The following is a 20343-nucleotide window of genomic DNA, read 5'->3' as shown; positions in this document are numbered from 1 at the left end:
GGGTCCACTTTGTCTTCAGTAAAGATCTGAAACATATGGCCCAACACCCCAAAGCCCATTCTTCAGAATTCTATATGAATCTCTTTTTACCTTTCCATTGTTATCTGGTACACGTTTTTTAGTTTTTATCTGGTAATAATATTTTTTGACATATTAGATCTTGGAATAGTAACATTTTATTAGAAAATAATCTTCAACCTCAATTTATATTTTCTGAGATGAAAACTAAAACAAGCCAGGCTTGGTGGTACACGTTTGTAATCCCAGTGTGCAGGAGTATGAAGGACTTAAGACCAGCCCACACTACATGGCACAGACAGGGTGTGGCCTGAAATCCTGACTCATTTGGTTGTACTCATAGTGGGCTTCTATATCCAGGGTCTGCTTGGAGCCACGCCTGTTCCTCCCTTGCAGTACCCAATGTTGTCACTGAGTCTTGCTATGGCTTGGCCAACAGCCAAGGGCCTTTATGCCCTCTAAGTTTCCATGCTTATTTCATAACCACCCTATGGCTAATTCATAAGTGATACTGGCATTTTGTATTATAATTACTTTTCATATTAGTCCATACCCTTAGTTCCCAATCTCCATCTCCTCAGTTCTCCATCATCAATGGTTCTCTAAGTCCCTCTCCCTTTCATCTCTGTCCCTACCTCTCTCGCTGCTCCTCATTCCTTCTTTAGGTGTTGTGACTTGAAGACTTGTGATGTCTCTTCACCCTTCATACCCATGGTCAGGATCCACTTTGTAATAAAATACTATTCCTTGGGCTGGAGAGATGGCTCAGCGGTTAAGAGCACTGACTGCTCTTTCAGAGGTCCTGAGTTCAATTCCCAGCAACCACATGGTGGCTCACAACCATCTGTAATGGGATCTGATGTCTTCTTCTGGTGTGTCTGAAGACAGCAACAGTGTACTCATATACATAAGATAAATAAAACTTTTTTAAAAAATACTGTTCCTGGAACACAGAAGAATTCTGTTTTTCAGTGTTATTAAAGGTTATTTATCAATTATCTCTTATTTTTAAGTTTTTTGACTGGTACATATTTGTCCATATTTAAGAAAATGGTATGATTCATGGTTTGATATATATGAAATAATGATTAGCTCAGAGCAATTAGCATATGCATTTCTTCTGTCATTTCTTGGTGACAAATTTTCTAACTATATTAAGGTATATAAGTCATTAGTGTCAATTATATTCACCCTGTGAGACACATATTAATAGAACATATTCTTCTTGCCAAACAATAGACTCAAACCTCTTGGTCCCATTGGCCCCTTTCCCCCTACTCCACCAACCCTATTCTCTCTTGAGTCCCTGGCGACCACTTTTAGTGTAATATGAGTTTTGTTGTTTAGATTCCACTTCTGAGGGAGACCATCAGTGTCCTTATATCTGTGCCTAACTTGTTTCACTAAACACAGTGCCCTTCAGGTCTATCTACATTGTCATGGTGACAGACTCTCAAGTACTGAGAACCATTGCAAGGTAGTGGAAACTTGGAGATGTAGGGCCCTTGTTGAAAGTCCTTATACCAGTGATGGTGTGAGCTCTCAAAGAGGATTGTGAGATGCTGAGTTTTTCCTCTTCTTCAGACTCCTGCACCATGTGGTGAGTGCCTTCTTCAGACATGGCTCCCACTCTGAGGTGCTGCTTCATCTGAAGTCCAAAGTTATGGAGCCATTATTCACAGAAGCTCCAAATGTAAAAGCCACACAAATAAGTAAATCAGGGTTTGCCACTATATTGTTATAATATGAAAAAAACTACTACTATAGCCACAGTCTTTTCACTATGGTATGTACCACTGTCTACGTGGACCCATGGGGGGACCTTCAGCATATCACAGCTATAGGGTTTGGCATTTGATGTATTTTATATACTTAGTGGTTTAATAGCTGTGGCCACTTTGAATAAGTGTCATAGCCCCTATGATTCTTATTTCGTCATCTAGAAAGCTATATAGGACAATGTCTGCCTCATATTGCTTTGTGCACTGATGAAATGGGGCTCAAGGAGGCACTACTTCTGTTTCTCACACTCAGGACTTTAAATTTAGTGGACACCCAACTCTGAATCATTGTAAAATGGGAACGATATCCCATTGCCCACAAAGACTCTGGCCTCCGTGAAAAGCGGCCAAGATCCTATCCAGAACACGGATTTGCACTGTCCTTCAGGCTCAGGTAAAGAAAGGGGAAGGACAAATGTGCTTTGTCCTCTGTAGATCTTCAGTTCCCACCCCCAACACAGCAGTTTATAACCATAACTGCCAAGAATAACCTGGGGGCTTTGAAGATAGATGGATGTGCCCCTCCACCCCACCGAAGCACTTTTACATTATAACATTTGGAAAGAGGCCAAACTTAGAGGAGTCCGCTGGGCAGCCAAGATTGAGAATGGCTCGTGGAAAATGTGCCAGTCTAATAAACATGGTTTGAGTTTCATGGTTTAAGGCAGCCCCAGGCTGCTCCCTTCCCCAGCTGCCTTGTCAGCCTGATTTTTGCCCACTTCATTTGAATCCTGTGTACCACCATTATTCTCTTAGGGGCGACAGCTTGTGTTTGAGGAATGCATAGATTCCTGGACTGTGGAGCCTGGGTGGTATTTATCCCTGTGACTTGATTGTCTAGCATGTAGCCAAGAGGAACAGGGAGCTGAGGGTTGATGTCAAACTATAAATGGCTCCCGAGAGCTACCTGTCATCTCCAGACTGAACGTATTTCCAGCAGACGTCCTGGTGCAGTGTCAGCATGAGCCAGCAGAGCCCAAGAGGAAAGGTGCCCCTTGTCAAAATAGTACCTTTCCCCAGCCCGCACCATCAACACTCAGCAAATGCTTACCTACATCAGCATTCTCCAGGTTTAAAAATGTGACCATGAACCGTTTTCATTGAGCAGAACGCTTATGGGGGAACTGTTCTGTTTGCTGGAAATACAAAAAAATCAAATCAGACCCAAGGGAGACCCCTCACCCCAAACACCTATGAATACTCAGAAAGGGAATCCAGCCATGTGGAGCTGCAGGAGGATGTGCTGAGATGTCTGCCTCTGGTCTGCCCTTTGGGGCTCTGGTGGATTCCATCTTCCCCTAGTCTGTTCTTTCTGCTGCTTCTGCATGCTCCTCTCCCCCATCTGTTGACAAATTATGATTATGCCCTGCTTGCATTCCAGTATATTTCCAAGGGAGATCATTATTCTGATACAAATGCATAAATAACATTCTTGGCAGGTCTTTAACCTGTGTAATTTTGTCCAAAGCCAGTAATGTAGGTGTCAATAAATCATGGCTCCAAGGCATTATTCTTCATTCTCTGGACCAAGTAAAGACTAGGCTTGTCCTGTCTGGGTCTTGGTCTTGTGGCTTGTTTGTTTGCTTTTTTGTTTTCTCTTTTCTCCCTCTATGCATTCTCTCTCTCTCTCTCTCTCTCTCTCTCTCTCTCTCTCTCTCTCTCTCTCTCCTCTCTCTTCTCTCTCTCTTTGTCTCTCTCTCCCTCTGTCTCTCTCTGTCTCTCTCCCTCTGTCTCTGTCTCTCTGTCTCTCCCTCTCTCTCTGTCTCTCTGTCTCTGTCTGTCTCTCTCTCTCTCTCCCTCTCTGATGCTGTTTTCTTTGTCATTTTTGGCTTGATGTATTGAATTATGATGAGATCTCACCAGATATCTGTAGGTGACCTCAAATTTCCAGCAATTCCCCTGTCTCTACCGACTGAGCGCAAGGATTATGGGTGTGCACCAGCATCTGTGGCTTAGTACTTTACTTCAAAAAGAACAATTGGACATTTTCTCATTATATTGCAATAGCCTTTTGCTATAAATATCTGGAAAACTGCAGTTTAAAAAAAAGGCAAAAAAAAAAGGCAAATCATCTCTATGTGGCTATTAAAAAGGTTTGGACAGTGGTTAGTCCTTGCATAATTTATACACACGAACGTGTACACAAATACACAGGTATAGAAATACATGTTCACATGTGCACATACACTCACAAAACACTCACACACACACACACACACACACATACACATGGATTCATTACACAGGAGACAGATGCACCTTCAGCACCACAACTCATCCTGCATGGATTCTCTGGAGAAATTCTAATTCTTTGGGGTCTATTATTTCAGGGGCCCTGATGCACCTGCTCCTGTTTTACATCAAAGAGTCTCTATTTAGCAAATGCATTAAATATTAATGCAGAAAATATTATGTCCCTCTCGTTTCTTTTACCCTCTATCTTCTACAGTGTTCAGAGGGTGGATTTTTTTTCTTTCTTATCTTTCTTTTCTTTAGTTAGTGTCTTTCCATAAAGCTGTTTCTCACATGGGGTATGCAAGGCAGGACAGTTGCTAAGTCTCTAAATATCTACAAATCTTTCTCTGTTTCACCCCCCCCACCCCCCACGTGTGAAGTTCTTGTATGGGTACAGGATTCTTGGCTATGGTCTGACCACTGGGTGGAACTTAGTGCTGTGGTGACTGGCTCGTTGCCAGTCACATATAAAGTTCTTTCTGAGTCACTCCATCCCTTCCTTTGACCAGAGGCATGTAAGAATTTTAATCCTCGATGACCAGCTGCTTTACAAAGGTCTTTCTCTACCGGAAAATGTGCCTCTGCTTCAGATGTGCTTCCAGCTTTTTGTTTTTGTTTTTGTTTTTTTAAGATTTATATCCTTCCTGAGTTGGACAGATTTTTTTTTTATTTCTTCAGACTTACTTTGCCTACTTTTTTTCTCTTTCAATGCATTGAAATGCTGAATATTCCCTATGACTAGGAATTATCCTTCTCCTGTTTGTGTGTACATGTGTGTGTGTACATATGTAAACATGAATATATGTATATTCATGTACATGTATATACGCATGCACATAGGTGCTTTAAAACACTTCAAAACTTGGTCCTCAGTCTGTGTCTTAGTTATGATTTCCATTGCTGTGAAAAGACACCGTGACCAAAGCAACTGTTACAAAGGACAGCATTTAATTGGGCCTGGCTTGCAGTTTGAGAGGCTTAGTCTATTATCATTGTGCAGGAAGAATGGCAGTTTGCAGGCAGGCATGGCGCTGGAGAAGGAGCTGAGAGTTCTACATCTTGATCCAAAGACAGCCAGAAGGAGACTATCTTCTGCAGGGAGCCAGGTGAAGGCTCTGGATCACACTGGCCAGACTTGAGCATATATATGAGACCTCAAAGCTCACCTCCACAGTGACATATTTCCCCTACCAAGGTGACATATCCTCAAATAAGGCAATATCTCTCACGGGCCAAGCATATCCAAATGACCACAGGCTGCTAGCTTGAACCTGAAGCATGTCTGTAGTGTGCATTGATTACTTGTCTAAGTTCCTCCTAAAGTCCTACATTCCATCCCAACCATGCCTTTCCATCTTGGAGAGTGCACATGTAATTGGGTCTTGGCTTCTGGCTTCTGAATCATCAGGTGCCCACTGCGTTTGTGTGAAGTCATCCTTCCATCCCTGTGGTGAAAAACCTAAGACGATCAATTTATAAAGACCAAGACATTATTTCAACTCACAGTGTTGCAAAGTGCAGGTCATGATCAGGTGGCTCTACTGTTTAGAAGCTTAAGGCAGAGCAGAAGGACTCAGCTGTTGATGGCCAGTAGAAACAGAAAGAAGGGCTGTCTCCCACTCCCTTCAAGGTGTGTCACCAAGACCTGAAGACCTCTCACTAGGTCCCACCTCCTCATGTCTCCCTCTCTTCCCAGTAATGTCAACTAGGAGACCTAGACAGTAACACATGAGATTCTGAAGGCCTCTCAAGACTCCAGCCACAGTAATGCTCAAACATCTATACCTTTTGTGTTGACCTCATTTAAATGAATAGGTACTTCTTTCTATCAGAATGCTGATGGCTTTTTTGCTTTCATGTGGAGAAAGGTAAAGACTGGAAGGATTGACTGGGCCAAGTGAAGAAAGATTAATTTCCATCGATTCCTTCTCAGCCCCAGCCCTGGGGTGCAGCCGCAGTGCCTGCCTTGCTTCTTATTGAACAAACATCTCTGGGTCATTCAAGTGAGGTGAAGACACTCCTCAGGTGCCTTTACTCCCCAGACTTTAACTCTGCTGCTGTGGGAATGTTTTTTTAGGTTTTGTTTTGTTTTGTTTTTTTTTTTCTGAGAAATGCTGTTTAAACCATCAACCTTTCATCCAACCTATAACCAAGTTAATAATGTACTTTGAGACTATTTACAACTGTGTACATATTCTGCTTATATATTCGGTTGACAACTTGTTTAGAGTTAACTGCCTTCTAAGAAAGACATTGTAATCAGCTACTCTACTCTGGACTTCCAGTGTCATTAACTCCTCCAAGCTCAGCGGAATGCACAGCCTTGGTTGTATTACGCTGCTTATGTTTCCCTTATGACCTGTTCCCACCCCTGACTCAGAACAATGAATGTATAAGAGTGAGATGTGGTGACTGGGTCTAAAAAACACTCGCTGTAAGTAACGAGGCATTGAAAGTGCCTCCTACACACAAAATATGTTGGAAACTACATTACAGTGTGATAAGACCAGAATGTGGCTTTGTGTGCTGTCCTGAGTTAGAGAGGAAAGCAGCACACACACACACACACACACACACACACACACTCCCTTGAGGCACCTGTAAAAGGAGGACAGAGATAAAATTTCCTTATTGTTTTTGTTATCACACTGTATAAAGAGGTTGGCTTTCCTTCTGGACTGCTTTTACTTCAGATTTTCTTAGACTAGGCTCTTTGGTTAGAACAGAGTTAAAGCACTGTTGAGTAAGTCAGACCCACTCTAAGGCAAAGAGCACCAAGAGTCTTTCTTCTTTTATGCTGCATCTCCACACGGCAATTCCAGTAGCCTGGACTTAGGAGATTCAAATAAACTCCAGCTTAGGAAAATGGAGCCAAAACCCTGGGAGTAACCTCTTTCCCAACAAAATGGCTCTGTAGGCAGAGCTACAGTGACTGAGAACAGTCCAAGCTCCTAGGCCTGCCTTGCCACCAGCAAGCTGAGTATCCTCAGCTCTGCCTCCTCTTCTATTTCTTTGTTTGGATGTTTGTTTCTCTCTTGTTTTGTTTTTCTTTTGTTTTGCTTTGTTTGTTTGTTTCGCTGCTCTTGTTCTCCTATGTCCTTATTTACAAAAAGAGATTGGTAGCTCTCTAGAGTATCTTCTATCTAAATGGGATTCTCATTTAGTTATCAAATCTTAGAATCTTGATTTTATATTATACGTCATGCTAAAGAGGTAAAACTCAATGGCTTTCCCAGATACTCTGTGGAGATCCTGGGTTCTACAGGAGGATACAGAAAGGGTCAAGGAAATGTTAAGCTTAAGATTTTAGGGACAAGGGAAATAGCTCTGTTGGTAAATCACTTTCCTCGTAAGCATGAGGACTATCTTAGAGAGTTTTATTGCTGTGAAGAAACACCATGACATGGCAACTCTTATAAAAGAAAATGTTTCATTAGGGCTGGCTTATAGTTTCAGAGGTTAGTCTTGTCAGCACAGTGGGAAGCACAGTGGAGGCCCAGGTAGACAATGGTGCTGGAGAAGGAGCTGAGAGTTCTACATCTGGATTCTCAGGCAGCAGGAGAGACCTTGTGCCACACTGAGCATAGCTTGAGCATAGGATACCTCAAAGCCCACCCCCACAGTGACACACTTCCTCCAACAAGGCCACACCTTCTAATAGTGCCTCTCCCTGTGGGCCAAGCATTCAGACACATTAGTCTACGGGGGCCATTCCTGTTGAAACCACCACAAAAATGTAAGTGCAGTTCCCCAAACCCATATACAAAGCTGGACATGGTAGCACATGCTTGAAATACCAGCAATGGTAACATGGATTTATATTGTTATTACCTGAAACATGCTGGCCAGCTAGCCTTATATACTTTGAGAAGTTCCAGTCCAATGAGCAACCCTTTAAACAAGTTTGAAGACAACTAAGAAGCAACATCTTCTGATCTTCTGATCTCCACACACATACATGTGTGTACATATACACAAACATGAACACTCACATATAAATACACAAGCGAAATTAAAATACATTTTATGTGAACAGAATGGTTGATTGTAGCACAAAGCTGAGAACCAGCCTGATGAGCTACACAGGTCCCTAAACTTCCCTGTACAGAGTCCATTGTTCATTGTCCTAAGCATGATTTCTCTGCTGTGCTGAGTATCTCTGCTTTTCTCTTCATGTTATATTTGAGCATTTCACTTTCTATTCCAGTTGGTTTGAAAGAACAGAAACAAGAATAATTTATAAGCCCCACTCACTAGTCACCAAAGGGTACCAGGATAAGAATATGGTGCCCCAGAATATGCACCTTGAAGATACAGATTATTTTGCCTAATGGCAAGTCAGAACCAGCATGTGCAGGTAAAGCTCCTTTTACCTCTACCTAGAGTACAGTACATTTTCTCCTTTTTTTTTGTGAAGAATAGTTTCATTGATAAAAGGAAAGTCCTTCCATGTAGCACTGGCAAGAGAGCTACCTGTGAAGACAACTCCTATCATCTGAGAGACTTGCCTCCAATAGGCATAACAAGGCTACCCAACCTGACCAAGCATGTCCTCTGATCACTTTCCCATAAATATCTTCCTTGTCTAAGGCTCTAGCCTCATTTTCCCTGTCTATGTTAAGATGTGTAAAGGCCTTACTCATCTGGTCACGTCAAGTCTCATTTCTTTCTGGAGAATCTGTCTTAGTTACTTTTCTGTTGGCTGTGATAAAATACCCCAACAAAATTAAATTAAGAAGGGTTCATTTTGGCTCATAGCTCCAAGATATTGGACACAATGACAGGGATGTCATAGTGGCAGGAAACTGAGCCAGTTGGTCATGTTGGTAGCATCCACATCAGGAAGCAGAGAAAGATAAGTGCTAATATTCAGCTTACTTTTCTCCCATTTGTTAATCCCAGGACCCTAAGACCCAGAATGGTGCCGCCCACAGTTAAGGTGGTATTTCCCACCTGAATTAACCTATTCTAGGTAATCACTCAAAGGTTTGTATTCTGGGTACCTCTAGATACTGTGAGATTAACAATCAATATTTGCCATCATAGGATCCCATTCATATGTCTTGATATATGAACATAATTTAAAAATCAATCTTACACTCATGTTTGGCTCATGAGTCTAGCCAGTAGTTAATGGCTTTTCAGCAGAAAGGATAAGATTTTTAATTGTTTATAGTTAAAAGACAAGATGTTTTTGTTATTTCTTTTTTTTTTAACAAGTGAATTCAACACAGAGAACATTGCTGGAGACCTATGCAGAGCACAGTGTACTTTGAAAGTGTGGGTTGGAAAGAGGGAAATGTTCTCAGCCAACCACTGGACTGAGCACAAGGTCTCCAATGGAGGAGCTAGAGAAAGGACCCAAGGAGCAGAAGGGGTTTTCAGCCACATAGGAGGAACAGCAGTATGAACCAACCAGTACCCCAGAGCTCCCAGGGACTTAACCACCAACCAAAGAGTACATATGGAGGGACCCATAGCTCCGGCCACATGGGTAGCAGAGGATGGCCTGCTCGAACATCCATGAGAGGGGAGGCCCTTGGACCTGGGGAAGGTTCATTGTCCCAGGGTAAGGGAATGCCAGGTCAGGGAAGTGGGAGTGGGTGGGTTAGTGAGCAGGGGGAGGGGGGAGGGGATAGGGGGTTTTCGGAGGGGAAACAAGGAAAGGGGATAGCATTTGAAATGTAAATAGAGTATGTACTCCTCTGGCAGAGGACCCAAGTTTGAGTCTCAGGACCCAAGTTCAGTAGCTTACAACCACCTAAAATTCCAGTTCTACATATTCTATAGCCTCTTCTGGTCTCATCCAGTGCCTTCACTCATGTGCACATGGCCCCACACAGACACACGGGCAAAAGTATATTTAAATCTTTAAAAATTGTACATTCTGAGCTTGAGAAGATGGCTCAGGCCATAAACTGCTTGATACGCAAACATGATGACTAGAATTAATCCCTAGAAGCCATGGAAAACAAAAACAAACAAAAACAAACCAACAAACAACAACAACAACAAAACCAGACAGGATGGCAGGAGCTTGTACTCCCAGCACTTGGGATAGGTGAATTCCCAGGCTCCCTGGCTAGTCTGCCTAGCTCTGTCTCAAACACAACTCAAACACAAGGTAAATGGTATCTGGGGAATTATAGGGAAATTTTAATCCAGCAACATAGCTGCTCTGGCAAGGGATCACATCCACAGGTATGATCCAAATGAAATACAGACATGCCCTGAATTACAATATGATCTGGCTGGAATGCAGGCATACCCTTAGTATGTATCTTAATCCCTAACAATGAAGGTAAGGGTTAGTTAGTAGGAGGAAGCAGCCACGTTTGAAAGTGACATCATCTAAATGAGGAGCAGATAAAAGTGACAAGTCAGAGAGAGATTTGGCAGAATGAGTCAGAGATGGGCTACACCCAACTCTCAGGAGAACTTCAAAGCATCTAGAGACAAAATGGTGATATGGTATATGGTGAATGTGAATGACAGTTCTACTGGGACAGATTCATAGAGACTGGAGGCAGAGAGAACAAGCTAGACACAGCTGAAGGCAGAATGAGGCAGAAGATTAGAACATATTGCCGAAGTTAGTGTGACACCAAGCAGAGCAATTCAGAGAGAAGCTGAGAAACTGAATTGAATCAGTCAGCTTGGAAGATAAGATTAGTAGCCTGGGCCTGGAAAAGTTAGAAGGGGGGGGGATAAGGGAGGGATGCTCTTAACTCAGCCCAAGCCATGTATTTACACAGCTTGGGTATGGCTGGCTCTCATCTCCTCACTTCATTTAAGGAAATCAAGAAAACATTTATAAGGGACGACATCCCAAACTAACCTTGAGTTTCCATATGCACATGTAGAGAGACACATGTAGTCCTCATTGTAGGCATACACATTATATGCATGCACATACTCTACACACACACACACACAGAGAGAGAGAGAGAGAGAGAGAGAGAGAGAGAGAGAGAGAGAGAGAATAAGTTGACACATTCTAAATGTTAAAACAAAAATATTGGGACAGAAACATAACATGTCCAAAAGAGATGACTCAGTAGACGTTCCACTCAAGTCCATGTACCAAATTTCCACAAGCCCAAGTTTATAATTGGGAGTGTCAAGGCTGACCTGCTCAGATTCCCTAGCCTGAGTACCTGCCACATACAAAAATCAATTTCATTTAATGGCAGCCTGCCTGTGTCTGTGGGTTTCAGGGTTTCTATTTCCATTTATGTATAAGAGTTTTGGTCTTTATTTAAACTTGCACAAAAGAATGCAAGGGGAGTAAGCTGAAGAAATAGGGCCATGAATGAAGACAGTATGGATGACAGCTTATATTTTCTGTTAAATATGTTTTGTTAACTAAAATTTTAAAAATAAAAGAACTTAAAAAAAAAAAAACTACTGGTCTACCATCTACAGGATATTGCCAAAGCTCAAAATGTTTTTTGGGGTTTTTTGGGGTGTGTGTGTGTGTGTGTGTGTGTGTGAAAGAGGAAAATGCAGTCACCTTGTGTGGATATATGTTGACCTGGGTGAGGGGTAGGATAGCGATCTGCCCCATGCAGACAGCACCTAACCTTCACCAGTATGTGGCAAGCACAGCATGGGGCCAAAAGCTGACAAGAAAGAGTTGCTGATGTGGAGCAGAAAAAGCCATAGGCCTCACAATGTGTCTTCGCACTCATATTGTGTATGAAGCCTCTTCTCACCTATGCCCTCCCTTAAAATTCCCGCTCCAAGCAGAGCGGAGAGGAGGCTCAGTCATTAAGACCACTTGGGGCTGTTCCTGAGGATGCATGTTCAGGTCCCAGCAAACATGTTGAACAGCTCACAACCACCTGGAGTTCCAGCCCCAGGGCATCTGGTATCTGTCTGGGTTCTACCAACCCCTGTATACATGGAGTTCATTGGCTCATACGCACACAGTCATACATAAATAAACACAAAAATAAAATAAATTATAAGGGGGAAAAAGCCACATATACTGAGACAGCAAACCAGCAGCCAGGGGTCACCCTCCCCACTTTCTATTTGTGCCTTTATTAAAAGGTGTTTGCATCTATTAATTACACCCCTACACATACATTGTTTATTAGGGGCAAAGTTGCCCCAGGCTCTGGGGTACTGAGAACTTTGGGGTATCTGGGGTAAGTGTCACATGGGCAGCCTTAACCTCCTCTAACAGGCTGCACAGCAGAGGATGTCCTTCAGTGCCCAATGGATATGGAACTTTGGCTACTGGCCAGCTCTGGGCTAGAACACACTGTTGGGTGACTGTGCCAGAAACCTTCTTCTGCTGTCAGCTGTCACACCAGCTCCTTGGAGTATTAGACTTTTAAACTTTGATCTTTCTGCTCCTCCAGGAGGTTTTTCAGGAATCACTGCTTGGATCCTCATTTGTATCCTCATTTGCATGCTCATTTGAATCCTCATTTGCATCCTCATTTGCATCTTCATTTGCTTCATCAACTCCTCCCAGTCACCAAGTCCTTTATAAATAATCATTACCAACCACAGATTTTTATCAAGATAAGCCTAAAGGTGCACTTGGGGACCATTAAGACCTAAGCATTATATGGCTGGCTCTTCTGAAGGTATTTGTGTTTGAGGTTCATATAAAGAAACATGGAAAGTCAATAAGTAACAATAGATCGGTTCCTTTTTAAGATAAGAGATGTCTATCTAGACACAGAGGGAAAACAAATACTATAATATTGCAGTCTTGGTCCTGGAGATAAAATCATACCTGAGTCCATCATCATTCAGTCTACTGGAAATAAATCTTATCAAGATTACATGTTTGTAAGCAAAGCCTGCATTTTACATTTTTATTTATTTTTATATAGAACATTTGTTCTGCTCAGCAAAAATAGGTTTCAGGCAAGACGAAGTAAATTGTAAATGCTCACAGTAGTTTCAAGGATTTCTGTTGACATTATAGAAACCTTTCGAAGTTAAGTATAGTCTGTATTTACAAAGAAAGGAGCTAGAGATTGGTGAGATTAAAAAGCACGATTTGTAAATGAGAAAAAACACTTGGTCTTCCTGTGCCAAATGCAATGACTGAACTGTATCTTTAAAAGCAAAAGGGATGTAAATTTGCATTGTGTTATCAAAATTATTATTGCACATTGCTGGATTGTACAGGGCCTGAAAACAGAGTGCCTTCTACGTTTGTGTTTCTATTCTAGTCATGAAACCCGGGGATTTTCACACATCTGTGAATATCTGTCATTGAAGTACTTGCCTTTTACAAACTGAATACATAAAGTTTAAAAAGTATATTTATACCAACTCAAAATGGCAAACATTTAGGTTTTTCTCTTCCTTTGTCTCTGAATATTTTTCCCAGGGTCAACGTCTCTTTGAGAAATTGCTCCAGCTGACGTCGCAAAATATTGAAGTCAAGCTGGTGAGCGACGTGACTGCAGATTCAAAGGTATTAGAAGCCTTGAAGTTAAAGGGTAAGGCCAAGGTTGATGCTACTTTACCATGGACATTCTGTAGCAATTCCTTGAATTTCATGTAAAAATGATATGTCATTTCTCTCATTAGTACATTTCACTTAATATGGTTCTTAGTTCTCATTTGAGAAACAAACAAAAACAAAAATAAACAACAACAAAAAAGACCAGCATGATTAAAGTTTCTGAGGGAACTAATTAATCAATGCTACTGGATCTGTAAAGTAGTGTTTTGTATATTAGATTATAAGAAATATATCCATTAAATGGTATTTAGTAAACATCAGTCCTTCGACATCAGAGCCACTTCAAGGGAATCAAGTACTAGGTTCCCATTTCTCTCTCCCCCACCACCTCCCAATCCAGTGGAAATCCTCCTTGTTTTATGCAATCCACATTGCAATTGGGTCTGGAGACCTTTGAAGCACTTGGCTTATGACTTCAGGATAATCCCACAGAAAACTCCACTCATCCGTCCATTCAGCAGTGTGCCCTGACCTTGGCCATCCTGAACTTCACCCTGGAATAATCACCTTTATTCCTGTAATCTCTAGCTGAACTCTCAATTCCAAATATTTTTAAATATTTTATAAAAAAAAAATCACGTATTCAGCATTTCCTATGCAAACTGCTAATCTGTGAAAAAGACTGACACATGAGTGAAAACCAGTAAGAATGCTCAGGCTGCAGGAAAATCACCAGGTGATACCCACAATGAGTCTTCATGCTTTACCCGGTGGTGGTGGACCTCGGGTGTCTGCTGTTCAAACACAGTGCACATGCTTCATTGTCACTGTCCCTACAATCATGACATGATAACAGTTTCTAAACCTAGGACAGATCAACACAATTAAGTGAGCCCAAGTGGCATCAGACACTTTGATACAGGGAAATAAAAATAGCTCATGATAGAGGAGGTTGTTCAGCTTAAGGCAGCCACGAAGCATATCAGAAAAACAGGAACCAAGGTGCTGATCTCCCCTTCAAGGGCCTGGTGTCATCAATGTAGCTTCCTTCCTCTAAGTCTTTAGGCCACATAAAGGCCCCACTGCCTTTCCATATAGTACGACAGGCTGAAACCAAAGCCTTTCTGACATGATGCTTTCAGGAACATTTATCACAAAACCTCTCCCATGTTACTCTGGCCAATGTTATCATCCTGTTTCATTTGTTTTGGTCCTTTGAGATAGAATCTCACTACACAGGCCTGTCCTGTCCTAGGCCTCGCTGTGTAGACCAGGATAGCCTCAAATTTGCAGCATTCCTCCTGCCTCTCTCCCTGGGAGTGCTGAGATTCTAGACATGGGCGATTACACCTACAGTTGTTTAGGGTGTGTGTGTGTGTGTGTGTGTATGTGTGTGTAGCAAAGATATTGCTAAATCTCAAATTTTTCAATTATTCTGTTTTTTTTTTCAACAGGCTATACTACCTTAAAACTAGTCAATGCCCAGCTCATATAAGTCAGTGTGGCTCTGAATTGTGTTGTTTTTTTTTTCTCTCTCTCTCTTTCTTGAAAATATCAAATTGAGTCCCTGCCACTCAAGCATTTGCCATCTAACATACACCTTTTAGGAAGGATTTCCCTTTGGTTAACTGGGGGCTAGGGCTTTATTTGTTTTTTGCAGGGTATCTTCCTCAATGAATCTGCTTGCATTTCCTTACATATATAAATGGAGGAAGAGGGAACCTGAGAGTTACCATGTCTTCCTAGCTGTAACCCTGGCTGAATCATGTAAACTCAATCAAAAGTTAAAACAAGGAGGCATTAGGGGGAGCACATTGTCCTAGACATTGCTGAATAAGAATTAACAAAGCTCTTGACAAAGACCTGTTTTCCTTCTTGCTGTGAACTGGTCTAAACTCCATGAGAGATTAGAGTCAATAGTACTTGTGTACCTGGAGTTAGGCATACTTGGCTTTTAGTAGCTGCTTCATGTATTTACAGTCTCAGTACAAGATACACTGAGCTTTAATGTCCAAGCACTACTGATCTCTACTATCTTTCCTTAGTAGACAAGTATTAAATAATAGCCTCCTATGCCTTAGAAATAGCGTTTACAAAATCATATATCATGGTTTTTAGTATCTTGCTTGAGAAAGAGCTTTAGCCTTTTTAGGGAAAAATTAGTCCTTCAGCACAGTTTTTTAAGTTGTGTCCAAATATACAGAAATCTACACAAAACATATAAAGCTATCCATGAAATATTGTAGTTCCAGGGGTGTTCCAGAATACTGAAGAGAATTAAATAGTCTGTGAAAAATGGGAGGATGAAGCTTGCCAATAAGGGATGGAGAAAGAGATAGGCAGACAGACAGATAGATGATGGTTAGGTAGATGGATGGATGGATTGATGGGTGAGTGGGTAGATGGATAGATGGATGGATAAGTGGGTGGATGGATGGGTGAATGGATAGTGAGTGGGTGGGTGGATAGATGGATGGATAAGTGGGTGGATGGATGGGTGAATGGATAGTGAGTGGGTGGATGGATAGATAGATGGATGGATAGGTGGGTGGATGGATGGGTGAATGAAGGATGGGTGGGTGGATTGTTGGGTAGATGGATGGATGGGTAGATGGATGGTGTGTAGCATTGGGGGAGCACACTGTCCTAGACATTGCTAAATGAGTGGGTGGGTATAGATGAGTGAAGGATGGGTGGGTGGATGGATGATGGCTGGGTAGATGATACATAGCCACTTCATAGTCAGCTTATGCTGCTCTAATTAAATGCCAGTGGCTGACAGATTTATAAAGAACAGAAACATATAGTCTCAGAGTGTGAAGTCTGAAACTTCAGCACCAAGGAACTCAATGGTGTCTGGTAATCTCTATTTCTAAAGTAGACCCACCCTTGTGTCAGTATCCCCCTGCTCTGTAACCATGGGGAAAAAAGATAAAGTGATAGACACCACATAGCAGTTCCCAAAAGCCACTTCTTATTGCCACTACAAGAGGATAAATGTTTACATGAGAATTTTGGGGAAATTTTAGATCATAGTCAATACAAAGATAGGTAGGTAGGTAGAGATATAGATAGATGGATAGATAGATAGATAGATAGATAGATAGATAGATAGATAGATAGATAGACAGACAGACAGTGACAGATCTTCATGTCTTACTATGAGGTTTTAAAATTAAAGTTTCAGGTTTTTCTCTTATCTTTCTTTTTGCTCATATGGTCTTCTTTAAAAAAATAATCTGAGAGAGATTTCACTATGTTGCCCAGGTTGACCCTGAATTCTTGAGCTGGAGCAATCCTCCTATCTCTGGAGTAGCTGCAATTACCAGTATGTACTACTGACCTTTCTTAATTCTATTATCCTTTGTTGTAAGGACAATGCATGTGTGCTTGAGTAGACTCTCCATCACCATGACAATGCTCAGACACTGTAGCCTTTGAATCACATCATCTGTGTCTTTTGTGACTAAGATCTTGTTAGATGATTCACACAGATGCCAGCTGTGGTTTGAATGGAGTTGACATTTGGGACTTCCCTCATTAGCAGGTGAGCTCAGTAGACAGCCTTCCTGGTGCTACTGAACAATAGATAGATTCGGCACCCTACTGACCACTAGGGCATCTTCAACAGCGGACATTCCACTGGTATTTATTCATGATCATAATTCATTTGTACTTGTTTTCTGAGAGAGTGTCAGGCTGTAGCCCAGATTGGTTTTGAACTCATAGTGTGGCCTAGGCTGGCTTAGAACTCACAACACTCATTCAACCTCAGCCTCCTAAGTACTAGAATGACAAGCCTGAGCTACAGTGGCTGGTTTTACATCGAAAATTTAAATGTGAAACAATACTAAAGTCCTTTTACCAGTAGCATGTTTATAAGTTGCCATGCTGTGGCTTTCTTTTTGCCATTTATTTACAAAGAAAAGCAATGAGTTTCTGTTATCTAATTCCAAAAACCATCCTCACCTTTGCTTATTTGAATCCAAGGGGTCTGTACTTATTCTCCCATGATAACTTGCTTTCATTTTTCACATCCACTGGCTGGACTTAACAATACTTTTAAGGAAAGTATTCTATGTTTGAGGTTGAAGTTCAAACTTTAACGTCAATAAAAGTTGCCATGATTTCTGAGTCAAACATTTTACAGTGGCATTTGAGCAGATTATAACTTAAGATGCTATGACTATTGAAAGAGCGTGTGTGACTTGGGTCATGCTGATTTATCATTATTATTAAATCCAGCTCTCGGGTAGGCAAGTGTGTCTGTCTTCACTTCGCATCAGTATTGAGAAGTCAATTTTGGAAGTTTCCCTAGAGGTCACACCATGATATTCTAGCTTCCAACACCTGGACACTCGCCAATGGGAAGGAACTTGAAGGCCCAAGTGGACCTCTGTTGCAAAGAAGCTTTTTTCCAAAGTTTTCTACACACTATGGAATCCTTGAACTGAAGCATCAGTCATGCCTTTAATCTGTCCTGGCAGTGACCCAAAGGTCAAGATACTCTGCTGCCACCCGGGTGTAATTCTCTGCTGGCTCCGAATCTCATATCACCCCCTTCAAAGAGGATGCTACTTGGGCACGTGCTACAGAGCATAAGGCTGGTATTTTTGCTTCATGTCTGCCAGTTAGCATTCAAAGGGCTCTGTCTTCCTCTTCTCTTCATGGTACAGTAAAATATTTAGTAGAGCAGGTACTGCTCCACTTGTATGTATCACACACAGTGCGCGCTCACGCTCTCAGGCAGTGACCAGCGTAACATTTAGACACAGGTCCTTCTGGGTCATACACAAAGGCCATGCCGAAATTCTGGGCTTGCCATTTACTGTGAACTGAGATATTAGGTATATTACTTTTTTTCTGAACCTCCTTTCCAATAAAATGGTGACAATAGTAACTTCCCTGAATGGTATGGGAGTTAGATAAATACTGTTCACCTTGGCCATTGGTGTAATTTGTAAGTATGTTACTTTAGTATTTTGTGTCTTAGTCTATACTGCTTCATTTCTGCCCCTACAACTTCCCCCTAGTCTTGTAATCTTCAAGGAAAGGGAAGTCCAGTTCCAACTCTGTTACAGACATCTTTGAGAAGACCATGAGTTCCCCTACATTTGTGTTTGTGCAGTGTCTCTGGAGAGTCACCAGAGACTTCTCCATGTTCAGTAAGTTCTGTAGGTGTTTAAAAGCTGAGGATGTTGCCAAAACAACCTCTGAAATTTCTGTTCCAATTTGGGCTTTTATATTCTGTCTCTGGGAACAAGCACAAATGACATTGTAAAAACTCTAGCCTTGCTGTGCTCTAGTCTCCACATAAAAGGATGCTGCTAAAAAAGATACAATAAAATTGAGAAGCAAATGCCCTCCTTTCTTGCTCATGTGAACATTTCTCAGAGCTTACACTCATTAGTCTTATGCCCCAACCGAGAGCACCAATTTCATAGGAGGTATGTGCAGTAATTTTTAAAGTTCTTTTTTCTTTGATTTTTTTTCATTGTTTTGAATTTAAATGTGTTGGTTTATTAAATACTGGTATAAAATAATAATTCATATGCTAGACATGTTATTTTATAATATGATGGCAAGGCAATGCTGTTACGAGCTAAGTCACTTTAAATTTGACTTAAATATAATTGATAATGCACAGGTCTGAGAATAGGATTGGGAATGAGCAACACTGTGAAGTCAGGCACAGTTCGCATGCGGTTCTGGCTACTGAGGAGGCTGAAGCAGGAAGGCTACTTGAGCCCTGCGGCTCAGACCAGATTGCATAGCAGAATGAAACCTCAGCTGGAGAAGAAGGAAGGAAGGAAAGAAGGAAGGAAGGAAGGAAGGAAGGAAGGAAGGAAGGAAGGAAGGAAGGAGAGAGAGAGAGAGAGAGAGAGAGAGAGAGAGAGAGAGAGAGAGAGAGAGAGAGAGAGAGAAAGAAGAAACTCAGATGACTGATGAGAAGAACCACTCCAGATCCTTCCTTGGGGTTTTCCCTTTAGCTGAGCTCTAGGTTCCTCTGCATTGTCCCAAGCCCCACAACATTCCCCCACATGGCTGTCACTGCACTGCAACACCATTTCTTCCTCTAGACTTTCACTTAAGTGAGGGTGGGAAGGGTAGTTTGTGTCCAGCATACCTAGGCAATAAATAAATTGTCTTAGTTAGGATTTCCATTGTTCTGAAAAGGCAACATAACCAAGGCAACTCTTATAAAGTATAACATTTAATTGGGACTGGCTTTACAGGTTCTGAGGTTCAGTCCATTACTGTCATAGCAGGAAACATAGTATTCAGGCAGTCATGGTGCTGGAGGAGCTGAGAGTTCTATATCTTCTTCCAAAGGCAGATAGAACACTGGCTTCCCAGAAGCTAGAAACAGGTTCTCAAAGCCTACCCTTACAGTGACACACTTTCTCCAACAAGGCCACAACTCCTAATACTGCCACTTGCTGGCTTAAGTATATTCAAACCACCACTTAAATGTTTGATGGAAGATCACAGACCCTTTTTGCTCTTCCCTTTCTCCCTGGTGTCTGTAACACAGGTGCTGTGTCTGCTTGCCAAGTTTAAAATCAGGAGATTTGATAGAGCTGAACAGTTTTATCCAATGTGATAAAGGCCTGGGTAATTTTGAAGGGATAGTTTTCTCTGTGATAAGAGAAATCTCCTAAACAGTGATGCCTTGCAATTGTACCTTAAGATGCTTCTCAGTGGCTATCCTAGTTGCCAAATGATGGGATAAGCATTTAGATGCATAAATGTTGTATGCCCCTGCAATAATGTTAATTCTGACTGTCTCCCCTATATGTATGTGTTAAGGGCTGGTCCTGGTCCTCAGAGTAGTGCTACTGGGAGGCAGTACAACTTTTAAGAGGTGGATCC

At 41.7% G+C, this 20343-nt stretch overlaps 1 protein-coding gene across 1 annotated transcript in view; it reads left to right on the top strand.

Moving 5' to 3' along the window:
- Window positions 1-20343, top strand: part of Pld5 (phospholipase D family member 5) — a 321195-nt gene that overhangs the window by 187841 nt on the left and 113011 nt on the right. The window contains exon 4 of the mRNA XM_052201062.1: window positions 13393-13504. Within this exon, the coding sequence (XP_052057022.1) occupies window positions 13393-13504 (112 nt within the window). The remainder of the gene's footprint in view (window positions 1-13392; window positions 13505-20343) is intronic.

This window comes from Apodemus sylvaticus, chromosome 12 (genome assembly GCF_947179515.1).
Source record: "Apodemus sylvaticus chromosome 12, mApoSyl1.1, whole genome shotgun sequence".
NCBI lineage: Eukaryota > Metazoa > Chordata > Mammalia > Rodentia > Muridae > Apodemus > Apodemus sylvaticus.
This window is presented reverse-complemented; position numbering and strand designations above follow the sequence as displayed.